Below are 21,379 nucleotides of genomic sequence, written 5' to 3'. Positions count from 1 at the left end.
CACTGATTTTGTGTGTCGATTTTCCAAGAATAGTTTTGGAAAGCCTTCGTGGACCATGCACAAAAACAACCTGTGTTTATCCTAACATGCTCCGTCGGTGTAGGAAAGGATGGGGTTCTTAAAAATAAAGCTGTGATGAACATAGCACATATGATTGGTAATATGCAGGGAAATAACATTATTGTATTGGTTGGTAAGACCCATTATCCCATTATATTGGTAAGATGGAGACTGAAAAGACACCAGCGATTTCTTTTATAACAATATATAAAAGGTAATGTTTTTTGTTTGTGTTTTTTCCCCATTCATATTTCAACATGTATGTGCTTCATGCCGACTCTGGAGACAGGCAGACACATGAGGTGATTCTCCATATCCATTGCCAGCACTGCTTCTTTGTGAAGTTGTGCAGCCATAGCGTTTAACACAGCAGGTGGGAAAGAAGCTACAAAGGCTGCATTGCATTCTGGTCAAATTGTTATCATTAACGAGAGCATCTCTGCAAAACATGTAGAATACCAGTGATGTTTGAGATTATATTTCTGCATTCAACCTTCAAACTGCCCTGCACATACCTCATATCTTCTGATTCTGGGTTGGATATGTGCTTGAATAAGAGAAACCCTAAAGCACACAGAGCTGGCTGCTGCTGCTGCTGCTGCCTGTATTGCTCTTGCTTTGGGTGAACATTTGCAGTTTAAAAATAGCAGCATTTGTTTCTTGAGGATGTTTGGACAAGGAACAATAGAGCCTTCAGAATCCATGTAGGACAGGCTGCCTCCTCCCGACCAAACCTCTTCAATGACTCTTATTTTTCTGCACTAGTTCTCGCAGTTTGTCTCCAAAATATCAAGGACATTGTTATGGAAAGCCAAAACATATCAAAATCATAGATGTTATTTGTCCTACACCCCACCCTCTCCCTCTCCCTCTCTCTCTCTCTCCCTCTCTCCCTCTCTCTCTCTCTCTCTCTCTCTCTCTCTCTCTCTCTCTCTCTCTCTCTCTCTCTCTCTCTCTCTCTCTCTCTTTTCCCGGTTCGCCGTCAGAGCGTGCGCATGCAGCCTCCCCCCCCCTCCCTCCCTGTGTAGTACAGCTCCTCTCCGTCTCTCCCATTCACCACAGTTTACTATCACACTCGGACGGAGCGCGTACAGAGGTGCTATTCTTCTTCTCTTGAACCCGCGTTGGATTATCACTGTGTTTTTCATCATGCTAGAAGTGGAAGGTAATAAATCACCGTTTTTACATTGCGGCTTTTACGCACCCGGCCTGTGGTATACACTGTCTTCCGGCAGCGTTGACTTGACGCGTTCCTGCTCCGATCCTGATGTAGATGTATGCGGGTCTTTCAAAGTCCGCGGATGTGACTTTGAATATCATTGACTTTGAGGCTAATGAGAGATGTCTGTAAATGCTATCGCTTTCCGTTGTGTAACTGGAAGGAGTGTCTCTCCGGGTGCGTAACGCTGATGCTGAATTTTCATCAATGGAGATGTCCAGGAATTGCTTAAAAAATACCAGTTTCTTTATTTCCTTTCTCATGCCCTCGTTTGGAAAATTAGAATCCTGATGCTGAGGAAGCCGGTGCTATTTTAGTCTGCTGTGGGTTTTCTTTATCTGCTTTCATCTTGAATTATTCAGAAAGTTCTTTGATCTCGGCAGGGGAATAAACCTCATACAGGGAGGCTTGGACCTCTTGGCTCCCGCAGGTCTGTGAGAAAAATGTGTCGATGTGGAGACTGCAAATGAAATATTGTTTAAATGCAGCAATATGTAGGCTACAGAACAAAGGCTTACAAATGGAAGTGTGATTAAAAGACTTGGCAAACTAACCAAAAACCATGCAGTGATTGTACTCCCCTCCCTCTACAATGGGGAAGTTGCATTATTGGTCATGCAACCTAAAACATATTAGAAAATCCAAACAATCAGAGCTAATTTTGACCATTTACCACTTTGTATTTCCCTATTACTGCAGTTTCATTGAGCTGACTTGGTTTAAGGCAGTGTTTTGTTGCCAAGAGACAATAACCCATGTTTTCAGTAAGACCAAACCAGGCTTATGTCTTGTGTGCAGGTTAATGATGCTGTTCAGCTTTATTCAAATTAAGCTTTTGCTCGACCAGATGCCGGATTTTGTGTGCAGTGTTGATTAATCTAATGTTCTCGTTAAATGAGGTGATGCTGCTGGGTTTTAGTGCCGTGCTGCAGCTGGAGAAGAACACCGAATCGAGGTCACAAGTGCACAGATTAGAGGATGTGGATGGAAATGAGGACAGCCTGGTGTTGTGTGTTGACCTCCAGCCATGCACTTGAAGCCTTGAACATGTTGTACTTATCCGGTGCACATAATGTTTAGAGGTTCAGGTTTGATTGGCTTGTTTCATAGAGATTTTTAAAAGCAGGATCTGTATTTTGGCTTCTTTAAAACCAAAAAAAGAGCAGTGTGGACTTCACTGCTCTTTTCCTTTCTCTCCTACTCCCCCTCTTGCTCTCCTCCTCCTCCGCCTCATTCATGTGAATGGAGAGAAGCTGAGGGCGGAAGTGTGGGCTGCTGCTAGACACTAGAAAACATGCATTCACATTTAAAGGATCATCTATATCCATATTTCTCTCACACACTGCTCCATTTTCCCTCTCGTTTTCTCCCTCCAGTGAACGGGACGCCGGCCAGTCAGCTGTCCACTCCTCATTCGGGAAAATCTCCCAGCCCCTCCCCGCCCAGCCCGGGCAGCCTCAACCAACGCATGGTAAGACAAGAATACACAAGCATACACACAAAAGCAGTCAGCCATATCGTTTAGTGACACTAAATCTATAACACATTCCCTCTCTGTCCTCAGGAAAATGACAAATCCATGACTGACAATAGGCCGACTACATCTTAGAGTTGTTAGAAATCCGAAGACACATCCCAACATCTTTAGTGTCTCAGAAGGGGTGGGGCATTGACCTTTGACCTCACGCTTTGCTGCTCTGGGATACCAAGAATGTCAGGCTCGTGTTAGGATCCTCTAATGTTACAGCCCTTATCCAGTGTTAATAGATTTTCCAAGGGCAATCCCTCATTTCATGCTGATTTTCTGTCACATTTCCACACATGCTGACCCACATCCTTTTTTTCCTCAAGGAGAACTCTATCTGCCTTTGGTAGCTACACAATGAATGATGCTATCACTGACTTTTAGAGATCTGCCGCCAGTCAGTCATTTGTGCAATATCTAATCTAAAAATGACACTGATGGGTGGCTTTGTGAGCGGCTTGCTCCAATCTTCATGTCTGTTTTTATTCTGGGTAAAATTGGTTTTGAAATCTCCGTTAGCCACCAAGCTGTGTAAAAAAACAATCTGTACCGACTGCTGATCTAGGATTACTTTTTTATCATGTCATTTTGTACATGTCCTTTTGTGAAGATAATTTAGAAGCACATTTTATACTAGTAATTCAGATTATTTCAGTCATCTTTTTATTATGTACTCTGTCATTGACCTGGGTTTGAAATAATCTCTTTTAAGACATCATAATGTGTTTTCTGTAGCTAACAGAGAGACATGAGATTTGGGATGCAAACATACTTTAATATATGAATGCTGTAAAGCTGGTAGCCACTATGGAGAATATACAACTGTGCAGAGGGAGCATGCAACTCAAACGGGAGAGAACATTGAATTTCACATTAGAGGGTTCATGTGTGGTGTGTTGGTGTGTGTGCATGTGTTCAAGATCAAAGTCTTTTTTAATCCAGTCGTTGACAGTGACGGTGGTGAGCTTTTAATATCAGCCTTAAATCCTAATGAGACTGTTTTCTTGCAGCAGCTTGTAATTTGCAGTAACTCTAAGCCTGCTGCTGATTTTGTTCCTTTTCCCTCGCAAACACACACTTGCACGCTCGGTTCATCTCCTACATTAACATATAGACACAGCAGTATATGTAAACTGTGGATTTATAAGGCCTCCAGCTTGCACATGCATTTGTGTACCACTTTTCTACCTGACTGCAGGGGAGTAACTATGATTTATTCTGCAATTATTTAGCTATTTATTGGTGCTGCCACATTGCTTTTTTTGGGAAGGAAAGGTTATGATACAGTGTGAGTCAATACCTCTTAATAGGACACGAAAATGGAGTCTGTGAATAATGTCTGTACGTAAATTAGCTAAAATCAGCATAGCATAAAGAATGTATCTCTTGGGCTCAGTGGCTTGGGTCTCGTGCTACATTGGATGTGCCAGGAAGAATGAATTAATGGTGGAGGATCTGGCCTGTTTGCTTCTGAATCCATCAGTGATGAGGTTATATTGATGTGATGTGAAGGTCAGTCAGGGACAGATCAGATGTGGGTACTGAGAACAGAAAAGGGGGCACTTAGACTCCAACGGTTGTCTGTGTAATGGAAATGGGTCACCATACATTTCAACGTTAAAAGGGAAAGAGGTTGGCAAGTGCACACATTTAAAAACTCTTTCTTTCTGTCTATTCTACTGTTAATAACAATGATTATGGTGCCCGGTTTCTGCCAATCTGTTCTTTTGTATCATTTCCACATTTTCAGAGAGCAATCCAAAGAAAAGTCATGGTTAGTAGCGCTAACCAGATGTAATGAGAAAAAGAAGAAGCATATTGCCCCATCTTCTCCACAATCAACCTCACCACCTGTCTTTTCGCCTCCGTCCGCTTTTCTCATCAAACATAAGCCATCGCAAATTAGCTTTGTAGTGCAATCCTGACCTCAGTGAACAACCTTTAGATTCTAGTTTCAGCGTTTCTCGAATGTGTATTTCTCAACACGAGATTATTTGGGTGTTTGTAATCGCTGACTCGGCTCTAAGCCTGCGATGGCCTGGCTGGAGGGAAGGGAGGAAGCCTCACAGTCCATTATCTCTCCCCTCCACTCTGCAGCTATACGATGGTGTAATTCTCTTTTACACTTGCTTTTTCTATCTGCCCCGTTAGCAATTCTCCCCCTGTCCCTTCCCTCCGTGACAGTTTCTAATTTTCTCTTATACTTCATCTCTCACCCATTCTCATCCCCCCACCACCCAGCTCTCTCTTCCCCGTATGAAAGGGTATTAACTTCACACGGAGAAATGATATGCCATCATTTCCCTTGTAGATTAGTTCTAAGCTCCTTTGAGAAGTAGGCGGCAAGTTTCTCACACTATATTTGCACATGTCCTCTCCCTGTGTAAACATGCATGAATAACCGAGTACTCACACAGAAATCATTTTTTGTTGTGCTTTCAAGTAAGCGAGTAGCTTTTTCACCCTTACGCCTAAAACGCATAATTTATTCTAACCAAACCGTGACTCAGAAATGACCTTTTTCTTCACATGAAACTAGCATTTTCACATCTGTGTTTTGAAAAGAACAACTAAGGCTAAAAAAATGACATTTAAAATGCCTTCAAAGCATTGCAAGTTACCATGAATCAATTTCCTCAGCAGCCACAGAGCCGCAGTGACCTATTACGAGGATAGCATTTAAAGAGCTAACCTCGCTGGACCCTGCATTTAAACACTTAGAGGCACTCTGCTGACTGATGTGGGTTGTTCTCACGGCTCAGACCATCCTAACCCATTTCCCCGAGCAGAATACACAGACATGGCATTGCGCTGCAGCTTTTCACTTTCCCTTTCACACATGCATAGCTGCAAGCACATAGACATGCGCCGCGGTTCTTCATGGCATTTGCTCACAGAATCATGTTTGCTTCATAAAAAACATTTTTATACATGAAATCGCCATTTGTGCGCAGGCAGTAGACAACAGCCCAATGCACACATGCGCTTGGCCATGTGTTTTATACATTTGATGCACTCTAGCATGACCCAATTTAAAGTGGACCTATCATGCTATATTTGAATAATATAGTGTAGGACCATACCTATATAAGGCATATTTATACTTTTTTTTTTTTCAAAATACCAAACAGATCATGCATTTTAGCCATGCCTCATTTTGCTCAATTTGACAATTTCTAGCTCTGTTTTAGCAAGGGCAGATTCAGTGAGAACAGCACCACCTACAGGCCTGGCATATGTACTACAGCGTCTCCAGCGCTTTCGAACGGCAATGGCCGTGGCTGTCTCCTCCTGATTGGTGGAGTTGGCCCAATAGCCCGTAGCGCCACCGTCCTGACGTCAGGACAGTGTTCAAATCTGGATCAGTTTTTATCAGATCCGTTGCAGCCCCTTTTTTTAGAGATTTGGGTATGGAGGAAAATAGAGAGGGTTGTGTTTTCTGACACTTGGTGAGTTCCCTGGAACACCGGGGACACATATTCATGTATAAAAGACGTACAAAAGTGCATTTTGCATGATAGGTCCCCTTTAATGAATAAGCAACACAACCATGAAGGACGGGTCTACATTCATGATGTCATCTATCCCCTTCTTCTACTTTTCTTTGAGGCCACTTGGATCATTGAAAGCACACTAGCTTTCCATATTCATCATGCTTTAATATTTGATATTACACCTACATACACGCTGACACACACATTCTGTTTTCTGTCAATATCCACTCTGAAGCACGTATGGATGAGTTGAATGAGCTGGTGAGGTCAAAGTTATTCCCCGTCTGTTTCCTCCATTAGATGTGAAACACACACGCAGGGAAATACATCAAATTACAAATATGTGGAGTGCAGGGATTGACAGATTGAAGGCAAGTCCAACAGAAGGTTTATAATGCTAATACTAAACAACAGCTGTGATACAGACAGGTAGCCATTTTTGGTGAGCGTAGATGAAGAAGAGGCTATTGTCAAGTGTGTCACCTACATCTTCCTTTCACCATTGAGTCATTCAAGTCTGTAACCCATTGAATTGCATGCTCCATCTCTCATTACCGTCCATATTTTGTGTTTGGTGAATCATAATTAAATTATGTGTGAATGTGTGTGTGTGTGTGTGTGTGTGTGTGTGTGAGAGAAAGCAGAGTGAAGGTGTGTATTATGATGTTGGTAATTATTGTCTCATCTCATCAATGTGAGTTTGTTGTTACTTCAGATTGTATTTGTTATTGCGTTGTACTTTATTTCCTTTGTTCCTGTTGTGTTGTCATTAGATGGCTTGTCCAATTTTGTGTTCCTATGTCTTCCAAAAAGACTGGCTGCAACACATGAGGAAACTGTGGAAGATTTTGATGCAAAATTAAAGCTTATACATTGTTTTATTCCTAGAAACACATGATTTTAATTTGGCTCATATTTACATATCTTTAATTGGTAACATCACATTTCGTAAAAGGCGTTTTGCACTGCCATTTACTTGTAAGATATGTAAATCTGAAAATCGTCTCTGTGCTCTATCACAGCCCAATTGTATTTGATAACCTGGTGCTTCATTTAAATATTGAGAGTTTGTCATGTAAGGCCGCCAGTTCTTCTTGGCTCATTTGTTTCAGTTTGTATTTTTCTTTGCTTAATGTATTAATTTCCATTTGTTGATGTCATCATTAAATTCATTGTCATTTCATTATCATTTTGTGTTTTTCTTCTCTTGCTTCTCATTGGTGTTGATTTATTATGTTCATCACACACGAAGACAGACAGGGATCATTTGCAGTAGATGATTATCATAGGATGTTTGGTTCCTCTTTGTGAACCTTGTGTCTGTATTCAGCCGAGCACAAAAGACATTACAACACAAGCTCAGTCCCAGAGGTGCATTCATCATCTCTGTCCCACTGCTTCTCTTCCAGATGTGTTGTTTCTCTGGCTTAGACAGCCCATTTTTTTTAATTTTCCGTTAAACATTTAATCATGGCCCTGTGATTCCCTGGGATTGTGGCCCATAAGGAACGTGATTACAAAAAAAAAAACCAAAGCATCAAGTCAGAATCCCCAAACACTGTTGATCTCTTTGGATGAGAGTCAAACAGATTATGTTGCTCTCTGTCACCAACATAAGAGCCAAGATATATTACTGTACCCTCTGTCCTTATGAGAGTCAGAAAAATCGGGACCAAACAAAGTACCCTGTTTCTATCAAATCCTATTAGATGTTTTGCCCAACATGGCGAACACCAATAAACCCTGCTTTTGCTGGATAATGCATGACCGTGAACGTGATAAGAAAGAGCTGGAGAGGATGTTTGGCTCTCTCAGTCTGAAGGACGGCTTTAGGATGTGTGTGTTAATCGGATTCACACAGGGTCATCGAGGATAAAACTAGCCTTATTCTTAAAACAGTTTTGTGAATGTGTGGTGCATATGTAATCCCAAATTGTACAGTTGACAAGACTTCCTTTTCATTATTTCTGCTGCTCCACTGTTAAGGTCATTCGTGGACATCCTGTTTAATTCACATGCATTCACCTATCAGCATTCATTCGCTGAGTGTTGTCCTCGGAGGTTGGAGAGCAGTTGCTCCAGCCGTGATGTGAAGGTTTGTCAGTGTGTGTGTTTTTTTGTGGTGTGAGTCATAGCCAGAGCAAAAGTGTAGCGATGTAGAACTAGGAATAGTTTATGTTGTGTTGTGCAACAGGAAGAAAGTTGCATGGTCTAACAATAACAAGACAGTTCCTGCCAAATGTAAGGATCAATATCAACCACAGCAGACTATCTTTCTCACCGTGTCCTTGTTTTCATTTTCTCTTCACTCTGTCTATCTCTCCATCTGTCTCAAAGTTTTTTCCGCACAGGAAAGAGAGACACAGTGTTCAAAGAAGGTTGAGCTTACCTCCCAGCCCGCAGACAGGAAACGGCCATATATAGGCTTCTGTCAGCTCACTGGAAGTCTCACAACCAACCTCTCCTCTCTCCTCTCTGTGAGCAGTTTCCATAGCAACAGTATTTTGTTTCCCTCGGTGGCAGGAGGAGAGAGAGAGAGATAGGAGTTCAAAATGAGAAAGCCAGTGGAGGACGGGGCTGGATGTGAGATAAGGGCATAAGCGAGGAGAATATACGAGTCAGAAGGGGAATAAAAGAGCATGAGAAGGATGTTTTGTAGATAAAGCACAGGAGGGTCATCAGCTTTATGGTTATTAAGTGGGTTTTCTTGTTCCGGGATGAGTGCCCAAACAAAAACAACATTACATAAACCAAATTCAGCCTGACTCACAGCTACATTCACCTTGGTAGCTCTGAGGTCCCAGCAGCGGAGATGAGTAAACAAGCTGACAGTTACTACAGAGATACAGGGAAGCTGGGCCCTGTAAATAGTTCAGATCTTAGTCATTGTGATGGGAGACCTTTTCCTCTTTCTGCCGTGACAGCGAAGTCTTCAGGCTGTATCTCAGTCTGACTGGGCATCATATAAATTAGAGGCTATTTCTAGATCCCTGCAAGCTTTTTTTTACATTGAGTACATCTGCGCTGTTGCTCAAATCCACCATGTGGAGTCAGAAGGAAAGTGATTTAATGTGACAGTTTCAAAAGTTTTCAAAGGTTTGATGTGTGAACTTTTACTATACCATTATATCAGCCTTCTACACGTCACATTGTGCTGGCTCGGTTAGTATAAAAACAACAGGAAGCATCCATTAATTCAGCAACACTGTTTGGATCTCATCTCTCCCTAAGGCGTCAGGTCTGATTAGTGTGTAAATTATACTATGTTTCCCATTTATAGAGCTTTAAAAACACTACACCTGCATCAGACACTTAATAATAAGTTGTATTATCAGCTACAACATTAGTCACCATCAAACCACTGAAGCACTGCTCTCAGTTGCTCATGCATCACACACATAGTCCAGGCCATTCACAGCGCAAAGACCTTTGTTATTCATTCTCATCGGCCAGCTTATCTTTTGGAGAAATGATGGTGGCTGCCACTTCAGTTACTGGCCAGGCGGATGTGCCAGCTGCACCTGGAGGATTTGTTCGAGCACTGGACACCTCCCAATTACCTTTTAACTGATTTGTTCTCTCACAGGTCTGACTGTGAGAGAACAGAGACGATGTTCATCTAATAAAAGAAGAAAGGAATGAAGCTAACAGGTTTTTAGAGGAGATGAGAACAGAAATATGTACAGGAGCGAGGACAGACAGAAACAGGAGAGGGGTAGATTCTCATTTACAGTCCAGACTAGATCCTCGCTCCCCGCCCTCGGTGCTTCCATGACAACCAGACAGAAGGTTACGAGGTGGAGGGCGTAATGAGTTTTGGTCTTTTGATAGATGCAGACGCTGCATCTCTTTCCCCGTAATGACCTCCTGCTCACCAACCAAATGAGAGGCAGAATTAATCCACCTTTATTTAAGTCATTAAAGTCGTTTTAGCTGTTATTAAATGTAGACGTGAGGAAAAGAACTGTATAACATTGTACAGGATTGACTTAAAGTCCTATGAATGGAGAGTAGCTTATTGGGATGCCACATGGACACACACAGGGGGTTTGCTGAATAAGGAACCGGTTTATATTCACCTCAGTAGCCTAAGTACATCTGTTCTCTTTTATGTGAGCACATAATACAGGGCAGCAAAGTAGAAAAGACAGACATGCAAACACAAAGACAGATTTCAGGATGTCCCGAGGACAATGTACTTTAGTCTATTTTTGGACATGTTTCTATTCGGCTGGGATTGTAACAGAAGGGACTGCTTTATGGTGTTTGGTTTAGAGTGGAGTGGATTTCAAACTTTTTAAAGTGATAATTAAGATTTGAAATATTTACCTCTCCCTCTCTACAGGGGTCCCAGGGTTCTTCCAGCTCTCTGTCTTCCACTAAAGTGTCCAGCTCGGTAGAAGACGGAGATGGACCTGTTACTGACGGTGAGGAAAATGATTGTAGCCATACCGTCATGCTAGTGCCATCTGTCTATCAGTGGGGAAAGGCGATGTACTTGCTAATATCATGCATGTGTGAATCATGTTATTGACCTTTGGTGCGTCTCGCTGTGTCTGCGCTGTACATCCTGTTTTCTCACACCTTTACTTCTTCTGGTGTCCTGCTTCACCTCTCTGACTCAGTGACACTACAAACATCCATGTGCTGGTAAATGTCAAGGTACCAAGAAAATGTCATTATTATGTTGAGTCATGGATCTCTGATGTTCTGATCTTTATAATATTAGAGGGCACAGAGACCATCTCAAATGTAAAAAGTGCATCCAATAATTGCATACATTTAATTTATAACCTAGTTTCATGTTTACTTTTCGATTTTCTTACTTGACCGCCATTTACAGAGCTCTTCACGCAAAGCTGTAGAGTCACAAAATGTCCACCAGAAATATTTTAAATACATTTAAATGTATATTTAAATATATAAATAATAAAATAAAAACATATTTTTAAACTGATGATGGTTCTACAATATGTTTACATTTATTTGTTATAACCTATATATTTTAGGTATCTGTGATATCTTCATTCATTAGTTTTTTATCATTCCATTTACATTTTCGTTACAGTTTAATCAATTCATTGTGTTATGTATGTATCATTTATTTTCATATCATTTTTACAAATCTTATCTTTTAGTCTTGTTAGATATAAATGCATGAATTGTAGCAGTAAAAGCTTTAGCCTTTAGGTCCTCTCCTCTTACGTTATTGTGTACAATCAGCCTGGAAGTGTGACTTTGAGTCCCCCAGCTTCTCTAAACCTCGGCCTTCTTCCCTGCAGCTGAGGTTTTAGTCGACGAGGTTCCAGCTGTGCCGTCCTACATATCGGACCGCTACAAGGTGGGACGCACGTTAGGAGATGGGAACTTTGCAGTGGTCCGGGAATGTGTGGAGCACACTACAGGACGGGAGTACGCTCTGAAGATCATCAACAAGGGCAAATGCAGAGGAAAGGTGAGCTATGACTCTAAAAGCAAAACGTATAGAATTGCTGATTTCTTAAGTGTTCATAGTGTGGAGAAAAATACTTTGGTTGAAACTTTTTTTCAATGTATTCACTAGTTCTAACACTTTTTTGATGTCAATGAAACTACAAGAAAGACTAAGAAAAATTACAGTTTGCACCAGGGGACACACTTCCTAGGACTTTAGGATTAATGCTGGAGATCAAATAGAATATGTTTAGGAACATTAATTATTACATTACATTAATCTGTGTTATTTAAAGGAAAAAATATCCTCTTTTTACTTACCAGAAGAGTGTGTGGTGTGTGTGGTGTGTGTGTGTGTGTGTGTGGTGTGTGTGTGTGTGTGTGTGTGTGTGTGTGTGTGTGTGTGTGTGTGTGTGTGTGTGTGTGTGTGTGTGTGTGGTGTGTGTGTGTGTGTGTGTGTGTGTGTGTGTGTGTGTGTGGTGTGTGTGTGTGTGTGTGTGTGTGTGTGTGTGTGTGTGTGGTGTGTGTGTGTGTGTGTGTGTGTGTGTGTGTGTGTGTGTGTGTGTGTGTGTGTGTGTGTGTGTGTGTGTGTGTGTGTGTGTGTGTTTGTGCGCACCGTGACAACAGTATTAGATGTTATTAAAGGAGCAACAGAGCACACACACATCACAGCAGGAGAGGGCCTGGTGTTGAATTACTTTTTTTTTTCATTAATACATTTGTTACCCCCGGCTACAACATCAATTTCCCTTCCTATTTCTAGGAGCACATGATCCAGAATGAGGTGGCCATCCTGCGCAGGGTCAAACATCCAAACGTCGTCCTGCTCATAGAGGAGGTGGACACTTACAGCGAGCTCTATCTGGTCATGGAGCTGGTCAAGGTGTGTGGCCATGTTTGTTTACTGTGTGTTTGTGCTTCATATGCTCTGGCTATGGACAGGCAGGGATATGTGGCCAAACAAAGATAATGGATGTTTTAAGATAAGAAGGACATTCTTGTGCCAGAGTTACAAAGATACAATAAATATAATATTAATAGTACCAATAATAATAATAATAATAATAATAAAACTGTACACTAACAGTGCAGTAAAAAGAGAAACAAGAAACAAAGATGGACAAGTTATGATTATAAAAAAGTGAGGAACGGTATTGTAAGAGTACAACAAAACGTAATGGCTGATGCACATGCTATTATTGCACATTATGTTTATTGCACATGATTTTCCAGTGGTTTGTCATAATGATATTGCACATACATAGTGGTCTGGCAGTTTTCCTTACTGACGTTTTATGGCCACTGGTAGGATTCAAGATTCAAGGCTTTTATTGTCACATGGCTACAGTGTAGTTATGACAATGACAATCTTACTGTAGGTCACAGGCTCCTCCAACAGTGCAAGTAAATAGAATAGAATAGAATAGAAATAGTGCAGAAAGGAAAGACCTCCTGTGCCGTTCCATGGTGGTCCTCAGCGGTCTCAGTCTAAAGCTGAGAACACCTTTTCTCTATATAAGTTGGTGATCATTATCTCCAACTCGAGAGTGACAGAAAGGAGCAGGGAGGCAGACACAGAGACAGAGCTGTGACATTTAACCGCTGAAGCAAATAATGAATTCCAACCAGCCACACACTGGGACCCAGAGAATCGGTCTGTGGCCCGGAGCGCTCGTGTGTTCACATTCTTTATTCTCCCTCTCGCTCTCTGAGTCAAGAAATGTTTGTGCATAATTCAGAAGCCAGGAATGTGATCCATCTGTTCGTGTTGTGGCGTAGAGTACTACAGAATATAGATGAGAGGCAATCTGTGGAAGAAGTGTGTGTGTACGTGTGAGCGTGTCCAAAGTAGGAGGATCGAGAGGAGGCTGTAGATGAATGAGGTTTAGAGAGTCTGTGAGAGTGGCATGGACTGAGAGAGGGAGGGAGGCAGATGGATGCACTACATGGGGAGGAGAAGGGTGAGTGCAGTGTGAGGGAAGGTACCAAAAACATGGCGAACACATCGTTTTGTGATCTTTTTCCTTTTTGTGCTAGGTCCCTTATTTAATGAATGGAAAGCGTGATATTTCAGACAATAGTTTCCAGAGGCTTGAACTCAACCCCATCCAACACTTTTGGGACGCCAACTGTTAGCAGCGCTTCATCGTTTGTCACCCGTGACCGACCTCACTAACACTGCTGTAGCTGAAGTGGAGAAAAGTCCCAGCAGCCAAGTTCCCAAGTCTTGTGGAAAAGCCTCCCAGGAAGAATGGAGGATGTTATAGGAGAATATTAATATGAATGTATATGTGGGAGGCGTGTGGTGCAGTGGGTTGTGTGTTGGTGTTGGGATCAGGGGGTCACAGGTTCAAACCCCACTGCAGTCAGCATGTCGTTGTGTCCCTGGGCAAGACACTTCACCCCAAATTGCTCCTGTGGGGATTGCCCACTGTATTGAGTATGTAAGTCGCTTTGGATAAAAGTGTCTAACAAGTGACATGTAATGTGTATGCCTTTTGGGGATATGATTGTCAATGGTTACATGAATGTCTTGGACTTTTCTTCTTTATTATTCACATAGGTGTAATATCTTGGTGTCAACATACTTTTGACCACATGCTTGAGATAGAGATGCGCTAATGCTGACATGTCACTGTGCCCGCTGGATGCTGACTGTCAGATCCTGTGCTAGGAGAAAGAGTTAAACAGATTCAGCCCTATTTTAAGCTCTGTTCCACTTAGTGCAGAAAGAGAGAGAGGGAGGGAGGGAGGGGTGGGGGGCTGGGAGTTCATACAGAAAGGTAGAGAAAGAGCCTAAAAGACAATAAATGTAAGGGAAATATGAAAGAAAGTGATATGTTTCAAGCTTGTAGAAGAATAAGAACACAGTTTACTCTTCCAGCTGCGGATCAAACCAAATCCCTCGCTGATGAATCCAGAAGCTGGAAACTCTCTTCAGCCGAAAAGAGGAGCTAACTGTGAAACCTGTCAGGTTGTGTGTGTGAAACCTGTCAGGTTGTGTGTGTGTGAAACCTGTCAGGTTGTGTGTGTGTGAAAACGCCAAACAGACTCCTGTTCCTAATAGCTGTCCATCATGATTTGTCTGCAGGGGGGGGATCTGTTCGATGCCATCACCTCCGCCAACAGGTACACAGAGAGAGACGCCAGCGGCATGCTCTACAATCTGGCCAACGCCATCAAATACCTCCACAGCCTCAACATTGTGCACAGAGACATCAAACCAGAGAACCTGCTGGTGAGTGTCTGCATGTGTCCATACGGTCTATACATGATCCTACATCTCGTGCCGCAGTATAGCTTCCCTGTGAATGGACAGGGAAGGGCTATCAGTCACTCTGGACAGAGATGACTCATCCCTGCTGCCCTCACACCTCCCGCACACTCCTTCTCCTCCCTCGTCTGTGCCTTCCCTCCCTCCTTCTCCCTTCTGTCGACCTCCTCATTTTCTTCTCTTCTTCCCTCAACTGCTGTTCTTCATCCCCTCTTTTGCCCCTTCCATCACTTCTTACAAGATGTGTTGCAGAACATGATAGCAGTGAATGAACAACAATTTAAAAAGACGCGGAAATGTCTGGACAACTGTTAGTATACGAAAAAGGGATTATAACAGCGTGAAGGTCATAGTTTGTTTCAGTTATACTACTGTGTAATTATACCCACCCTATATTACATACATAAACATGTACAGTACATTTACTACTACCTTACCAATGCAATTTTTGATTGCAAGTCACTGGAGGTTTGAACCTGTTAAAATACGTTGTCACTTACATCCCAGTGGTATTAACAGAAAGGATATCAATGCATACTGCTCCCCCCCTCACAACCCATGTGTTTAACTCACAGAATAGTTACATTATTCTACACAGAAAAACAGAATTATTCCAAAAAATGAATATACAAAACCATTAAATATCCTACTTCTTTTGTATGTGCATAGGTGTATGAGCATGGAGACGGCAGCAAAAGCCTGAAACTGGGAGACTTTGGTTTGGCGACTGTGTTGGACGGACCTCTCTACACTGTTTGCGGGACCCCGACATATGTAGCACCAGAAATCATTGCAGAAACAGGGTAAGAGTTCAAATGACAACTTAGAGAAATGACACACAGGCCACAGCCAATATCTATGTATCACATCTTAATGCAGTAAGGCTGCAGGTTACAGATTTGTTTAGTAAATATTGTTTTTCTTAAGAGAATGCTGCTGCTCTGCATGTTTCCTTGTTTCTCTGTATCTTTGCCTCACGTCATTACATTCCTTGTCCTTGTGCAGGTATGGCCTTAAGGTGGACATCTGGGCAGCTGGAGTCATCACCTACATCCTGCTGTGTGGTTTCCCCCCCCTTCAGAGGGTAAGCTAACAGCTGGAGCTGCGCCACTAAGTGAAAATCCTCATTCACTTTAAATATACTAATGTCATATATGCCTCGAGCATTTAAATAGACACATTCACATGAAAATGTTTTTGTTTGCAGGAGCAGTGACGATCAGGAAGTGCTTTTCGATCAGATCCTAATGGGACAGCTAGAATTTCCTCTGCCGTACTGGGACAACGTGTCAGAGACAGCAATGGTGAATATATATGTTCATGTATTACAGGACATGATCTGTATGTGGCAACAAGTCCACATGTTGGAGGAAACTGACTTGACTCACCCAGTGTTTGTTTGCTTCTTAAGGAGCTGATTCGATCCATGCTGGAGGTGGAGGTGGATCAGAGATACACTGCCCTCCAGGTGCTCGAGCACCCTTGGGTCACTGTAAGTACAGGAACAATTGAGCTAACATGTATCGATTCGCGATAGTTTCCCATCAACTCAGATTGTTTTCCTCCCCTCTCTTTTTGCTCCATACAGGATGAGGGTCTTTGTGAGAACGATCATCAGTTGTCAGTAGCAGGGAAGATAAAAAAGCACTTCAACACCAATCCCAAGAGCAACGACACCACTGCAGGAGTGTCCGTCATTTCTGTAAGTCACCGCAACTAGAAACTATACAGTACCCATAAACCAACTGGTCTAACAGATTGTCAGGTTCATCTGTAGTTAAACTGGTTTATTGAAAGGTCTACAGTTTTCCTTTGATCCGACTCTCTGAGTAAAGTTTGGTTTGTTCTGTTTTCAAGTGAACTGGTGTTTAGTTTGATTGTGCTGGTTTCTCTTTGTATTCAGCTGGATGACAGCTTTTCTATGCAGAGATCTGGGTCGTTGGATTTCTACCAGCACCCGGCCATGTACTGGATAAGGTACGCCAGGTTTCCATAGAGACACAACCGAGTGGAAATCAAAATAAAGAGGAATATTGTCTATGAGACAGCTTCATGTCGTCCCTGCTCTTTGGTCGTTGTGCCCCTTCCTCGCTGTAAACATATATTTTGTGCAGCACATTCATCACGGTCATCTGCTTTTGCTTCCTTTGTTTTGTGTTTCCTGGAATGTGTGAATGGGGAACTGCAAGTCACTATTACAAATACCGTTTTGAATGTCTCAGAATTGAATATGTGGCGCATGTTTTACAATAAAGTAAACAACGTGATGTTGCTGAGGTTTTCTTTTTTAGTAACAGTCACTTTCTGTTTGCTCTATTTCTTTGTGAATGCTACCTTACAAAGAAATAACCCTGTGTGCCTGCTTGTTGCTTTCAGTGATTTGTGTATCAATGTCTGGCTGCCTCTACTGATACCCCTTGCTATATGAAGCTCCTCAACCCCTGTTGTGTATCATTGATTTGTGGAGGACCTAGAGGTTTTCTGATTCCAAATGTTCCTAGTTATAAGAGGAATTAATAACAGACCTGAATACATAAATAAGAGATGAATTCAATATATTACACAATGTAACAACTGTATTTACCTAGCTTAAAATCTTTGTTAAGAACAATATAAGAACTTTTTATGAATTGAATCAAAACTCTTCATTTATGGGTACATTTTCATTGAATTATTTGTTTATATATTCCATTATAAATGAGCAATTTGTTGCTTCCCTCTTCTGACTGTCCAATTAAATGATAACTTGCTGAACATAATCAAGGCTCTCCTGGTCCTCCATACTAAATGACTGTGCTCCTGGATCCTTACTTACATGGTTCTAATTCAATCTTCTCCTCTTCCTCCCTCGTTCAGGCCACCCCTCTTGATAAGGAGGGGCAGATTCTCCGACGAGGACGCCACCAGGATGTGAAGCTCGTGTCTTTGCAGATGATACCGACGGTGACAACAGTAAGAACATCAACAACGAAATCTCTACGGGCGGATCCTCCCAGTTGCCTCCCCGGCCGGCCCATGGCCCCTCCCTCTCTGACCCCTGACCCTTCCCCGAGCCCCAGCCTCCCTTCTGACTCTGATGACATCTCCATCAGCTCAGCCAGCACCGCCTGCTCGCCCTTCTAGAGAGGATGAGGAGGAGGAGGAGGAGGAGGAGGAAGAGGAAGAAGCGAGAAGGACAAATCCTCGTCCAGCTCCTCCCTCTATATGGAGGAGGAGGAAGAGGAGACGTCAGCTTTCTCTTATCTAAGGCTGGGGGTGAACAAGGGGAAACTGTGGAGGGATCAAAAACAACACATTTAGAGAACAGCTTTTTGCTCACCTGAATCCATCTTTCCAAACCTTGAGGAGAGATTGATCAAAGGGTGGAAAGATAGGGTAGTTTGGGAGAAAGACTTAAGAGGCAACAAGAAACAGGAGGAAGATGGAAAGAAATGAAAAACTTGTATTTATTTATTTTCAACGTTCTCTCATCCGAGCACATGTCGCAGAGCTCGAGGAGCGAGAAAGGGCGTTGACCTTTCAGTGATGATCTGGCCTCGACATGGAAACTTCATTATGGTGGAGCTGCTCGACAAGGCAATATGAGAATATGGACCAATGTTCATGTTTTATTGAACCTTATTTATTCATTCTTTATTCACTGCATTTTTATATGTATTTCCCTTTTGCATAAAGGATACCTTTTTGTTGACTAGGGGGAACGGAAATAATAGGAAAGTGTTAGAAGTAGAGCTCAGAAATGCTGAAGTAGGCTAACGTAGACTAATGTTGGAATATGAGCGCTACACTGTGTAGAGGAAGGAGTTGTTTTCTTACAAATGTGTTAAATATAGTGTTCGTAGAAAAAGATAAATGACTGATCATATTCAGTGCTATAATTCTGTGCTCCACACAGTATTGGCGTTGCCTTCCTGTAATGTTGGATTGTAGTATTACAGTTTACATTTTACACAGACTGCTATTAAGAAAATAATGGTGCATTTGATCCCTTCTTGTAATTTTGTTAACTGCTTTGTTCGATATATTGATACACAAAATTCAGCAGCATTCTGGTGCTTGTGTAGCAAACTCAATATGTTTTCCTCAATGCTCACAGATTCACAATCATTCTGAATTGATATCATATTAATCTTGATATTTTGTCATTTTCATGTACACATATAAAGCCTTGTTTACATTTTTTCTCTAACAAAGGCATATTTCATCCACATTTTCCAGCAGTAATGAAAGGTATAATTGTTTCAGCCTATGTGTACCATTTGAATGGGTTTGGAGGAGTGTTTTGTGGTAAATGTATACAATTAGCCGTTTATGAGGGTTGCCTATTTGCACAAAGTACTGCAGTCAAGGTGCAGTCAAACAGAAAGACGGTTTGGATGTCTGAGAACCAGCAATTCTGGAAAGCAGTGAAGTTAAAGGATGGTGGAGGATTTATTTAGCTCTGTAAAACCTCATTCATGGCTTCATTTATTTAGATGAAAGCATGACAGACATAGTAGCCTATTCTTATCAAAAGAATTCCGTTTCGTGAAGAAGTATTGTTTATAGGTTATGTAAATAACACAATTTCATTTATTTTGATAGTTCACAATACAGTATATTTCTTTACTAGCAGTAAGTCTATAAAAAAAACATTCATGTGTCAGCGAAGAAAAAAACCAACAAAGCGGAGATCATGATGATGAAATGGCACAGTACAGTTGAGTTAAAAAAGACCATTTCAACTTGAAGTTGTAGCGCCTGGATGGATCTACGCAGACACATCTAGAGAAGACAGCCATCTTTGCTTCCTGTCAGACACTGGGAATGATGTCACTTCCTTTGCAAAAGCAACTGATAAAGGAATTTCCAGTAACTGATGTGAGATAACAGAAAGGAGAAGCCAGAGGGGTGAGAGAAGTTACTTTAAACTTGTTTTTTTACTTAATTGTTTTTGACTTTTTACAGCTGATCTCACTGCAGTCGTCACACTTGTCTGTTTCTGTGTTTATAATCTCATCATCACATATACAGTAATGTGCCGGCATATTGACCAGATCAGTATACATTTGTTGTGCTGTTGGAATCAAGCACATGGGCACATGTGGTTTACCAAAGTACTCTCACTGCTGCACCACAGTATTACAATCTGTTGCAATACCAATACCTGTACCTCTGTTCAACAATGGTCTACCAATAGTAATAGTAATAATTAAAATATGTTTCAAAAACACATTGTCTGTATCTTTTTTTAAGCTTTAAATTAGTAGAATCTGTTTGGTTGGTGGGAGATTGTTTTACTTTTATCAGACAGGCAGTACACAACTCCTGCGGTGACGGCGGATTTATTCTTAATATTAAACTGTCAAATAAATGCACAGTTGAGTAAGATTTGTTTCTGTTATCTGTTATTTGATTATTTAAAAGTTGACTTAAAAACAAAACTACATAACAATATAAATGTTTGGTCCCCGAATGTCCTATATTCACTTCAAGATAAGAGCTTTCAAGTTTATGACAAAAAGATATATGGGGAACTTTTCACTGTGCTTGAGGTGTCAGCCTGTTACACAGCACATATGGCTCTCAGACAGCTGCCTGAGCTCTCCCTATGATCCTGCCAGTCACATAACCAGACCATGACTTTATATTTCTATTTTTACATCGAACACTGTTGCAAGTGGAAACATTGTAGGTCTGAGCACTTTCTGTGACACGTTGGTAATTGTAATATATCCCTGCATTGAGAAAAGCTGTCCACCTTTCTTAGCTTTAAGCCTTCTAAAATTATGATCTTTTTTTTAGTGTCATCCGTTCAGTGTTGGCCTCTTGTAGTTTGATGAGCCTGTGTAACATTGTTTCTCAAAGTACAGCCAGCGGGCCAGTGGCGGCCTTCAGAAATATTTTGTGTGGCCCATGATGGTAACATGAAATGCATGCATTATATTTTAGTCATCCACTGTCCATTTCTTACTTTCACTAGTCTTAATATCTTACATTTACTACACTACTCTACAGATTATGAATGACAGCTTAAAAAATACTGGTTGCATGGCAACTGGTCATACTAGTGCGCCACAAGAAATATCACAGTGTAAATTATGAAAATAAATAGTGCGTCACAGTAGTCATAGTATGGTATATCATAAAAAGTCATACAAAAGGTCCACGTATAGTAGGCCAGAAATTTGGAAAAACAATTGGAGCATGATATTATATAGTATATAAAAAAAGTCAGGGTATAGCTTGTCAAAAAATTGGAAAAAAGTAGTAGTAAAAAAGTCATATTGTATTTTGTGAAAGGTCATATTGTTTGTTTAAAATATACTAAAAAGCAATGTTGAAAAACATGAATAAAAGTCATAGTAAAGCATGTAGAAAGAAAGTCATAGTAT

General features: G+C 41.4%; 1 protein-coding gene across 1 annotated transcript in view; it reads left to right on the top strand.

Annotated features, from left to right (window-relative positions):
• dclk1a (doublecortin-like kinase 1a) overlaps positions 1-20,215 on the top strand; it is a 47,270-nt gene extending 27,055 nt beyond the window's left edge. The window contains 12 exon segments of the mRNA XM_034140605.1: positions 2,656-2,750; positions 10,644-10,725; positions 11,581-11,753; positions 12,495-12,614; positions 14,823-14,969; positions 15,675-15,808; positions 16,011-16,074; positions 16,076-16,089; positions 16,213-16,309; positions 16,417-16,497; positions 16,594-16,707; positions 17,862-20,215. Coding sequence (XP_033996496.1) covers positions 2,656-2,750; positions 10,644-10,725; positions 11,581-11,753; positions 12,495-12,614; positions 14,823-14,969; positions 15,675-15,808; positions 16,011-16,074; positions 16,076-16,089; positions 16,213-16,309; positions 16,417-16,497; positions 16,594-16,707; positions 17,862-18,128 — 1,388 coding nt within the window. The 3' untranslated portion in view covers positions 18,129-20,215.
• The last annotated feature ends 1,164 nt before the right edge of the window (positions 20,216-21,379 follow it).

Source organism: Trematomus bernacchii, unplaced genomic scaffold (assembly GCF_902827165.1).
Source record: "Trematomus bernacchii unplaced genomic scaffold, fTreBer1.1, whole genome shotgun sequence".
Lineage (NCBI taxonomy): Eukaryota > Metazoa > Chordata > Actinopteri > Perciformes > Nototheniidae > Trematomus > Trematomus bernacchii.
This window is presented reverse-complemented; position numbering and strand designations above follow the sequence as displayed.